The 11,884-nt window shown below is 38.7% G+C and overlaps 1 protein-coding gene across 1 annotated transcript in view; it reads right to left on the bottom strand.

Annotated features, from left to right (window-relative positions):
- MOB3B (MOB kinase activator 3B) overlaps nucleotides 1–11,884 on the bottom strand; it is a 91,732-nt gene that overhangs the window by 6,153 nt on the left and 73,695 nt on the right. The window contains exon 4 of the mRNA XM_088156992.1: nucleotides 10,002–10,204. Within this exon, the coding sequence (XP_088013118.1) occupies nucleotides 10,002–10,204 (203 nt within the window). The remainder of the gene's footprint in view (nucleotides 1–10,001; nucleotides 10,205–11,884) is intronic.

Raw genomic sequence — 11,884 nt, 5'->3', positions numbered from 1 at the left:
AATGCAGAACTAAATAAAATTCAGCACAGTGTTGGACAGCTTCCTACTGAAGATTAATTAGATGTTTATGCGTTTCAAGGCAGTTTTTGTCTTTGGTGGCTCCTAATTTTACACACACTCAGTATCTGCATGTTCCTAGTGTACTTCCTATAATCATGGGTGATAGATCTGTGAGGTAAAACACCACAACTTCCTTCTGCAACTGCTGCTGAACAGTGATTTTCAGTCAGACTGTATCATCTTACCCTGTTATAAAAGCAGTCCAGGGAGTAATGTGGACCCTATCAGAGCCATTGTAAACTGGGCCACTCTCCTTCAGACACAGAGGGAGGCAAACTGCAATAGCATCAGAGGTGGGAGTCTAGATATGGATCAAAGTGCCCAGAAAAAGGGCACAGTAGAAAGAGTAGGAACTTATATGACACATGCATAAGATGTAAGAGGGCTTTAAACCAGTTTGCCATGAAGCATGAATATATCATGCCATTTCTAATTTCTTTCTGGACGCAGAATTTATTTTTTATAGTAATACAATTTCTCCCCAAGCTTCTCTCTCCCTTAATTTCTGATTTTTAATTTTTTTTTTGTTATACAGTTACATTCACAGTCTTCTCCCTAGATCCTATTTCCCCACCCTGTCAGTATAACATTGCTGAAAATGGCTCTGTAACTTTCTCCCTGCAAGGCCTTCCCAACAGCTGCTTCGCTAAAGTTTTTGGAAATCTCACCGAAGTTGTAAAGTAGGAAAAATGTTTAACCTTAAATCTCTGATCCATAGAAACATTCTCCGTATTGATCTATATTGTTACTGGTAAATGAAGGACACACAAGTACAGTCACATTGTATTCTTGCACATATGTGCTTGATTTCACCCAATAATAGTGAATTAGATGTGCTTTAAAAAAAGAAAATGTCCATGATTCCTGTGATAGTGAATTGGTGCAAGCTTTGTGGGAGTGACCCACTTCTACTTGTTATTTTCTTAGAGGAATTCACAAAACAACCAGGAGACAGTTTCTCAAAGAGGTTGATATAATTTGGATGCTGGCAAAGAAAAGGTTAGCTTCACTCAAAATGCTGGTGAGGAGAGGAAGGGTCATATCCTCAGTGTCCAGTGTTGGCTGTGTGGCAGCATCAGGCATACTGTGTGCTGCTGAGCCTGATACTGAACACGCTGCTCCTACTTGTCAGACTCTGCCCCCTCTGACATGCTGACCTTCAAAAACTGACCACCCACTCTTCACAGAACTTGCTGGCATATCTTTCACTGATTCTGATGGGCACCAGAGAACTTAGCACACAGTCCCCCCTCCACTTAACTCTGCGGAACAGTCCCTCTCAAACCTCACCAAAGACCCGATCCTTACTTATTCTGCTGCGGCACAGCCTTAGGTGAGCACTGTCTTTAATAAAAAGCAGAATGTTCTTCAGTGTCTCCTGAGTCTTCTAGGGTTTGTGCATCTCTGAAATGTCAATGTTTATTTTAAATTGGGGAAGGTGTAGAAGTATGTTCTTGACTAACAATTATTGATTAAAAGCACATATTTCCCAAACATGGCAAATGACAACCAGCTATCAACTGACTCTTCTGAAAAGGCAGGAAGACTGGAAATGCTCTTTGCCTTAAGGTACTCTGATAACCAGTCCCAGCTGGATATTGAATGAAATATAAAGTATAGACAGACAAGGGAATCAGAAAATCAAACACAGAGACACAGATAGGCACACATGAGCACTTGAAAACATATTGAAAACTTTTAAAGTCCTTCTGTGCTCATTAACAGAAACTCTCCATACCAGAGCTTTTGATAGCAGATGCACTTCCTCTTGAAAATTAATTACAAGACACTCCAGAGCATTATTCTGCATTAATACATTCATATGTGTTCCTGCTTTCAATTCTGGCTTACACAGTTAACTCAAAAAAAGAGGGCAATGAAGGTTTTTCAAATCGAAAATCCAAACCAGAAGCCTAGACCCATTGTATGCGTTGAATATGTCCAAGACCAGTAACTGAGGAGAATTTAACACAGAACTCACTTATAAGGAACATAAAGAGAAAGATTTGCTATTCTTTATCAAGTCCTTGAAGTATTTACTTACTCACTGGAATTAATGCTAGCAAGCTAACAAGCCACTCTGTAAGCATCAGGAATCTGTATGTTTTGCTACTATTTGTGATTTCATGGAAGGACACATTCCTGAATGTTTTTCAGGGAATATCAACTTGATTTCATTCACAGATAAAGGGAAAAAAAGAAATATTTAAAAAGGTAATCAATATTTATAACTGAAGAATGTCTGGTCCTCTCCTCCATAATGCTCCAACATAAATTTCAGATACATTCAGCACATAAATCTACACCTAACTATTTTAATTTTTAGTCTTCATTTCACCTTTAAATGAAGCAGGAGAAGAATGGAAAAAATGCAACATAGCCAGGAGTAGCTGAGGAAATCTCTTTTTAACATGACAAATTTACCTCTGGGGAAGATATTGATTGCACCTGAGTGGATTACAAGAAGAATGAATTTCCCATAAAGAATGGTGTTCTTCTAAGAAAATTTTGTTTCTATGCTCACGCAAGTATAATATATAGCTGGCAAAACACAAGGCAAACACCCTTCAAACAAATATCACCATTTTACCAGTGTACAAAAGAAGCCAGAGGCCCCTTCTGTGCAAAAGCTGATGAAAAAGTAGATGAAAAGAAAAAACAGTATAAATACTAGTGTTCTATAAGAACACCTATAAGAAAATATCTATAAGAAAAAATAATAAATGCAATAATGACCTTCATTAAAACCAGTGTTGTTTTAGCTTAAATCTTCCTTCAGTGCCTGAGTCCCATTCTCACTCCAAACCGAAGCAAAAAGCATGGCTTGACAGCTCCTCCTGCTGTCAGTTAGGAAGCCTAAGGATAATGTGGAAACATCTTAACCCTTTGACAACCGTTTTAAACGTAGTGAGGTTCTTAAATGCATATACAAGTGTGTCAGCAAAAAAGTGGATAGAGAAACAGCATTACCTGCTGACAGGCAGGGGTACCTTGCCTGGAGGCACCCATCAGCCTGGGAGATCTGACCAAGCGGCCAAGAGCAAGGACATGCCAGCAGTGGGCACCATGCCACATCCACTTGCAAGCTTTAGGACTCCACAGGGAGCCAGCCACTCATATCTCCAAATACTGCAACCAAAAAAACCCCCCAAACCATTGCCCATTAACCACATTCTCACAGGTAAGAAACTTAGAATCTATTCAACCATGCTGTGAAGCAATGCACAGTGTTGGGCAGAAAGGCAGAAGCAGGCCTCCCAGTTTATGGACCCATGACAGTCCAATCCAACCTGATCTGAGGTTCATGACTAGAAGGCTCTGCTGAGCAACACAAGTGTCACTGGGACACATCTTTCTCCTCCCTACTCACATGGACAGAAAAGCAAGCCACAGCCACAGGGAATGTTATATGCACACAGAGAGGGCCAGTGATGCATCAATGCAGTCAGCTCACAGTCTTTTTGTAGTTCAAATAACAACTGCAGATGTAGAAGAGAAAGATTGGTTCTTCAGAGCAGGAATGGCTATGACATCTGCAGCTTTTTTGGATGTTTTCTTAACAAACCTCCTAACAGTTAACAAATAATTAACATGTGGACAAAGCTCTTTGTATCCTGATGACAAAAGAAGCTGTTTTCAATGCAATAGCATCGATCATGAGGTCTATGATCCTGTGCTGCACAAGTAATCTATATTCTACACTTTTTTTTTTTTTTTTATGGACATTTTAGTTAGAACCATGCCCTGAATATTCGTTTAGAAATTGTTCTCTCCAAAGTTAGTAAAAAAAAAAATTCCTCTACTTCTTTCATTGTCCCTCTCTCTGTATCCTGACCGAAAAAAACCCCAACAGACTGGCAATTGCTGTCCAGTGGTTATGTTGATCATTCAGGTATTTCTTTTGTTAGGTTTCACGATATCTTCTACTTAAATGAGTCTCAATTATCATGATGCACAGCATTAAATTAATCTCTCAGACAACCTCTTTGGTTTGAGGATAGTTATTCTGAAGCTAGGGACAGGCTGACAATAATCCTATTTGATTCCTCCTGAATTTGTTTGGTGATGTTTGCAGGACACAGACAATACTCCTGTCTGCAAATGTAAACCCTTATCACTGATGACAAAGGTATTCTATCAACTGACTGCAAGCAGGAACAGGATCAGGAAATGACCCTGCCAAATACACCTGTGAGTACAGGTAGACCCAGCTAGATGCAGAGAACATGCATTTGGATGATTGACTTGCCTAAAATCACCTAAAATATTTCAAGGAGATATTTTCACCTTCTGCATGCTTTTGTCTTCTGTAACAATAAAATAAAGTTGGGTTTAGTGTACCTTACCCTATTAAATGGCCTTGAAATGTGTGGCTTTTCACACTGAAATAATGCAGAGTGAATAAGCAAACACTACAACTATATTTAGCATAACATTTTGCATAACATTTATTAGGAGACACGTTAGTTCTATACTATGAACTATTTTGTTGCATGTTTTATTTTATACACTAACAGATCTAATTGAATGGCACAATAAATACCTCCTTTGTCCTTTCTTTTTTCTTTTGCAGGACTTCTAAGTTCATGTGACATGAGATTTTTTTTCCTTTGTCAATTAGAAAAAGTGGACTTGCTGTTTCTCAGTTTTCTGGATCTTGAGAGTTTAGAGAGAAAAATAACAGTCCAATCCAACACTCAATAAAACTAATAGAGTCACTCAGCAAGTAGTGTTGAAATTAAGAAAACACATACTTTTAGTTAAGCAAAGTAGTTTCTGAAATTTCTTTTTAATACCATCTTCACAATTCCCTTATGACAGCTAGACTACCGAAGGGAGCTATTAAGCTGTTAAGAGCTAAAGAAAAGTAATCATAGGCATTTTTATAACAGTCAACCAAAATCTCCCTAGGAAAAGTCCTTCTCTCTTCAGTTCAGTGCAAGCAAAGCAGCTGATGCCATAGTAATAGTCACTAAAAAAGTGTGCCAGAAATTATATATTCAGAAAATCCACCATGGCATTGCACTCTAAGGGTCTACTTTCTTTGAGCAGCAGAGTTGAGAATTCTGTTTTCCAGAAATGTTAAGTCCTAGAGTTCTCAATTTCGTTCTAATTTCCTGCAAGACATGGGAAAGACAGCATTTACCTATAACTGATTTCTTCTTTAGTTAGTGATCAATCCATTTCTTGAGAAATTCTCACCGCTTGTACAATGTAAAGAAAATCTTGTTGGATTTTAACACCATAAATGGACCAGGGACAGGAAATGCTAGGTTGTTAGGGTTTATAGGCTGATTGGTTGGTTGGGCTTTTTTTTGCATTTCTGAAAGAAAAAAACACTTGTTTGGCAGCAGTGACTGAACAAGTCTGCACAAGACTAAACATTGTATGTTCCCTGCCCAAAGCTTAAGCCATGCAGGCAGCACACACAGCACACTGGAAGGATAAACAGCCAGAGGTTATCTTTAAAGCAATGTCTTAATATTACTGTTTTCTTGCTTCTCCTAAGTGAGATAACACAGGACACCTTGAAAAGATCTGAAGTGCTGTACTTTGACAACAATGAACATCAGTATAAAAGTAAAACTGGGTAGCTATAATAGATAGTGAGGACAGGAACACAGTAACTATAATGGAATTAGTTTTCCTGTACTCTTGAGTTCAAACTGTCTTCTGCTGACTGGCAAGTAATTTGTATTTCAGACTCTACTGATTTGTGGATACCTTCATTGCTTTCATGAAGACTGTAAGCGGATATACAAAGATTATGGACTGGAAAATTGCAAATTCTAATTTTCACCATAAACATAAAAAAAGAACTAAGCAGACAAAGCAATATTTTGGAAAAAAACTCCAGTGAATTAAAAAGGAATATTTTTATTTTAAAATATATGCTTGAAAATTTTGTCTGCATAAAAATCTCTACTAATCATCCTGTTTCACTCAGCTGTGCTTCATCTGAGAGCACCTGTGTCAAAATTTTGCCATGTTTTGCTAAACCTGCTACAGCTGAGTTTTCAACTGTGAGTACTGTATGAAGCTAGTGCCAGAAGTGTTATATTTATAGTATTTCTGCTACATCGATGGTATTTCTTGCAATGAACTGCCTGATGAGCAAAGATTTTTTTGTGGTATAAACAAAGATGCAGCAAAACTGCTAATTATTTAGTGAAAAGACGTAACTTAGACCTATACCAGTAGCTAGTTTGGCCTCATGGACAGAGTGACAAGAGTTGCAGAGCTGGGGAACTGATATTTATGAGGTCTACAACGCTGGAAAAACAAAAAGCATAACAGAGAAATTCTAGTGTTCACCTGAGCACTATATGACTACAGTGCTGTTAATTGGCCCATCCTGAAACAGACAGGAGACTTGGCAGAACTAGTGTGAAAACAGAGACTTCTTGACTTGGTATCTTGACTTCCATGTTATAATGACTTTTAAGCAGCTCTGAATATCAGATGAAAATGTTTTCAGAAACCAATCATGCTATATAGTCAATGGAAGCTTTTACACTGAGAATAATGAAGCAAGAAAATCCTAATGTCCTTGTTTATCCTGCAGATGAAGTATATGCTTATGGAGGCTTCACCATTTTTATACATTCAGTTCCACTGATGGCTACCACTTCCAGCTCCAGTTGCTAACGTGGCTGATAGCCTCTGCATCTAAATGAAATCACCATTTCAAAAGTAAGCAGAACAGTGAATGTAAGCAATATTGTTCTCTACTTTTTAATTCAAATGTAATTACTAATTTCTGCTCCTATGAAAAAATGTTTATAAAAATTACTTTGAGAAAAGGCTCAGTGTTTTCATAGGATACGATATATTAAAAAATTATTGAGAAGAATAAGTGAAGCAGATTACTGTATTCTGCTGTCTATTATCCCTGACCTCAGAAAAAAATTTTTGCGACCATCAATAGTTTCCAGTTATTTAGCAATCTGTTGGAAAACGAACTGATTTGCACTGCTATCAAACTGGTATGGACGGACTGAGGTTTCCCTCCCACTGGCACCTTTAGTTTAAAGGCCTCCTCATCAGCTTGGCAAGCCTGTGGCCGAAGATGCTCTTCCCCTCCTCTGACAGATGGACCCATCAGCCCCCAGCAGGCCAGGTTCCTAAAAGCTTGCTCACTTAAGTCCTATATACTGCAGAGTGCATTGTCAGAGAAAAGGGATCACTGTAAGGAAGTAGAGGGGTTATACTTGCTGTAGCTGTGCTAATGTTTGAACAATGAATTGATGTGCTGAGGCAGCTGTATAAAGATTCTCACTAAAAAGTATATTTAGATGCTTTGTTTGAAGTTTGACAAGCTGTCACCTACAAAGGCTGAGGGTGGGATGGAGGTAATAGGCACCCCCATGCCTATGGTGTTTGGGCCACTGGAAGAGGCTCAGAACTGAATTAAGGTGAACTACAGGGAAATGGCACAAACAACGAATCTTAAAGCAAAGTACGTTTCCCCATAACCTCCCCATGGAGCCATACTTTAAAGGTCGTCTGAGAGCTCTCATGGTGCTGCCTTGTCAGTCTGTTGGTGGCAGAAAAGAAATCATACACTTCTTTTTCTCTAATGAACCAATTGGACATGAGTTTTTGACTCAGGACCCACTGTGTGGCTAGTGACCATATTGGTTTCCTCTTTTGTCTCCATATAAAACAACTCTATGGAAGGCTCAAGAATCTGTCAAATTAACCTGCTGATGGGTATGGGAAAATTACATGTAGTGTTTGAAAATATAACCCCCTCTTTGACTGCAGAAAGGACAAGTTATGCAACTCCCCGATGGGAGAGAGAACCCTGCTTGAATTATTTGCTTCCTCTGATTTTGTAACTGCTGCACTGGGTTGCAAAAGACTGATAAAATCTATTTTAAACATAGAGCATAAGTGCTACAGACTAATATTATGATTCATCTACTGCCAGCTTCCCCAGTTAATCTCCTTTCTTAAAGTTCTGTTGATAAATCAGTCATCTTCCCATTTATTAAAGCATGTGGCAGTCTGTTTATTTAATCATCTCTTGGCCCATTTTCTAATTAAGGGAGATAATGCAGGCTCATTTCCTGTCAATGATGAACCTGGCAGTCCACAGGTTGTCCTCAACTACCACATTAAAATTCAAGACTATTTGTAATGCCTGCTTTGTCTGGCAATTCTTTCTCTTCTCCTTGCTCAGCTGAAGAGAAAAATACAGGCAGGAAGTTTTTTCTGCATTTCCACACTGCTGACCCCCACCCAAGGACAGGAAGAGGGAAGCAAGTGAAACATTTATTTGGGAGATGGTGAATCCCAGCAAAGTTAGTAATCATATTATGATCCCAAGAATAATTCTGTGAAGGGAGGAATACAAAAGGAAAGCACACACCAATTGGAGCACATTCCCATCTTGCTCTGCTGCTGGACTTGAGTAACCTCCTGTACCACTCTGGCCCCAAACCTTCACGTGTCAGCTTTGTGCAGAGGTATTGATATCCACTAATTGCAGCATTAAACGATTTTTGTCCTCTCTGTATTCTAAAGCTCTTGTAACAGATTTAAGATCACCTCTTTTCCTATGTCTGAGATATTCTCGTTTGTATCTTGCTTATGATTCAGCTTCAGTATTTAATAGCTGCAGGCTAACTGAGCATCACAAGTCTGGCAGAAAAACTCTCTTTAGCAGGGCTGCCTTCTATCTCTTAGGACATATTTATATAGCATATTAAATTCTCCTATGCAGAAAAAAACCATAGATAGATTTCAGCTTATCAGTATTTGCCAAATGAAGTGTCTTTCAGTGGGCCTTGCAAACTATTGAAAACATGATGATATGTCCTGTCTTACTTCACAGACTCTCCTCCAATCAGTGTAAGTATATACAAGAACCACACCTGCAACAATTAGCTCCAATTCCTGCAGAAATGCAGGCAGACATAATTTTGCTGCACTTTCAGAACTGTTTCATAATCAACTATGCTATACACAGCCTTGCAATGTGCTTTTATGTGAAACAACTATAACATGATATGGTCCTGGGTATCCTTTCTAGAGGACACAGGGATTTGGACTACATGATATCCACATGTGCTAGCCAATACCTCAGCTGTCCTGTGATTCTGTGTAAAGAAAGAGAAAAAAGAAAACCCAGTGATTTCTAATTGGCTGAGTGACACAGTATATTCCATATTCTGACCTATGGAGAAATGTCTCTCTGATCCCTTTTAAAGTTGGCTAAACACCCACAGTGAGGATTTGAACTGCTTTCTGAATGGTCCCTTACTTTTCCTTCTCTGCTTGTACTTTTCTTATTTGTATTTGCATCCATTTCTGGGGCCTTGTTTCTGGAAACAACGATTTTAATTTAAATCTATTTCAGTCCATAAGGAAGTGTCTGGTTTTGTTAAACTGCTAATTATCTAAACATCTGTCTCACTTCATCTATCTCAGAGTGTGCTCTGGATCTAACACATTCAATACCTTCAAGAACACCTACTTAAAGACTTAAAAACCCTCAAAATTCACCTTTATATAGATAACTGTTCCCTTTCCATGCATTTAAATCACTGCTATGAGTATGAGTTACTGCTATGAGATGCTGCTACTGAGCAGTGAAAACAGACAAAATAAAATTATATTCTAAATATTTAGTACAGGAAGAAACAGAAGACAGAAACAGAAAACTTCTATTTTCAAATGCCAGGATTTTCCACTTTGTATTTTTCCATACAACATACATTGCACTTTTCTCTTTCTAAAGAGCCTACTAAGGATTTCAGAAATTCTGCAGCAGAAGGAATGTGTCTATGCAAAGAGGCAGAGTTCATCCCTTTAGAATGTTTATGTTGAACGACAGACCTTGTTCCTAAAGGAAACTCACTGTAACAAGGATGAAAAAGTCTTGGTGAAGGGAGGAGGAAAATTTCCTAGAGCTTTTGCCTAGACTGCACACTTACCAAAGGCTCTAGCTCTTTGCGGTCTATGAGGTTGAGTTCTGTCACAAAATAATAAAAATGCTTGTAACAGGTGTTGACATGGGCCTCAGCCCCCATAAGGATGATACGGTCAAAGTGATGGATGTAGACATGAACGAACACCCGAAAAAGCCGACAGAGTATCTTCTTGCAGATCTGGAGAAAGTTCTTTGGAAAGGGAACACCTGTGAATAGAGAAGGCAAGGTTGTCATAACCACGCTGCCATCCTCTCTGGTTACATTTATTTGACAGCTAGCACCAAAGATAGCCAAATACTTAAACAACTTTAATGGATCAAGACTGACAGGAACAAGTTATTTTTCTCCTGTGCATAATTTAATGAATACATCCAGTATTGTAACATTCAGAAAGGCAATTTTCACCTCAGTGCACACCAACCTATAAACCTCAATGGATTTATGTCATGCAATAACTGCTCCTCAAAGTGATACAGCAGAGCACTTCTTAGATGTAACACAGTCTTCCTGCTCAAATTACTCAACAGTGGCATTTGACAGCATCAAATTTAATAACAAATTTGAAATAACTGACAGAAGGATCCCTTTGCTTTCAACTTCCTCCCAGTTACATGTACCAATCTGATTGCTCTTTTAATAGAAAATCTCTTGAAGAGATACAGGAATGGCTCTTTCAAAAAACTTTTAAAGTTACACTACTTTGTGGCTGGAGACTCCAAAGCAGCTGCAAAAGCACCATTTACTAATAAACTGTCAGGCATCAATAACGGGGCACAAATAATTTCTACAGAACTGCTCTCCATTAAAGACTAATGTTGCATGGAGTTATGTGCCACTAAGCTGTCCCCAAAATCTTAAAGTTTCATCTCCTTCTATGATTGTCTCTCAGACATAATGACTTTAGTCCCATGCTCAGAATTTTGCTGTAGCCGTGGAAAGGGGTTTTAACCCTTTAAGTGCAGCGGAAATAAGATGCACAGCTACCTGGTGGTCTTTCACGACAGGAAGAAATAGACAAGTTTATTCAGAAACACACTTGGTTTTATAGCTTGACTCGCAATTCCAAGAGTAGAAAAAAGGTGATTGGCTCAGAGAGAAGACACCCCATTCCCAGGGCCTGGTCACGCACCACAACAGGTGTTCTATCTTGTTATTAATTCCTTTTTATTTTGACCAAATTATCACCCTGGGAGAAACTCTCCCTAGCCTTGAGCTGGACCAGCTTATCGGCTGGGAACAGAGCTGAAAAGCTCCAGCCTGGAATATTTTTCAGGCTGTAATTTTCTTGCTTTCTCAATATGTGTCCCACACTTTGCTATTACTCTACTCCGTTGCACAGTCTCCTGATTTTTTAGTTATCTAATTCATGTTTTAGTTGGATTTGAACCACATAAATGCAGCTATTACTTCTTAAAAAAAAAAAAAAAAAAAGCCACTTCACAGCCAAGCATTTCCATAATGCCTAAAAGCCCAGTTCATGCTTTGAACAAGAAAAACATTTATTATTGGCAGAAATCAACACTTTCGCAAACTTTCTACTTTTCCTGTTAAATATTGCTCAGCACTCACAAGAGTGGTTAATTAATGGAAAAATTGCCCACTTTCACTGAGGGTGATGTGAGGACATACAGAGAGAATTTCCATACCAAAACCAGAATTTTGATTACAGATAATATAAATTACCAACTGTGGCTGTAACCAGTCTGCATCTGATCAACATAACCATGCATTTTATTTTGGAATCCCTGGCAAAGGAGGTACCAGGATATATCCACTGTGGATATGAACACTGGTGTGTCCATCAGCCTGTGAGTAGAGAAACACATCAGCCTGCAGAAGTATCCCTGAACTGCTTCTACATTTGCCATTGCTGAGTTGCAGATAAA

This window comes from Sturnus vulgaris, chromosome Z, assembly GCF_052056855.1.
Source record: "Sturnus vulgaris isolate bStuVul1 chromosome Z, bStuVul1.hap1, whole genome shotgun sequence".
Lineage (NCBI taxonomy): Eukaryota > Metazoa > Chordata > Aves > Passeriformes > Sturnidae > Sturnus > Sturnus vulgaris.
Note: the sequence above shows the minus strand (reverse complement) of the source record. Positions and strands in the feature narration are given on the sequence as shown.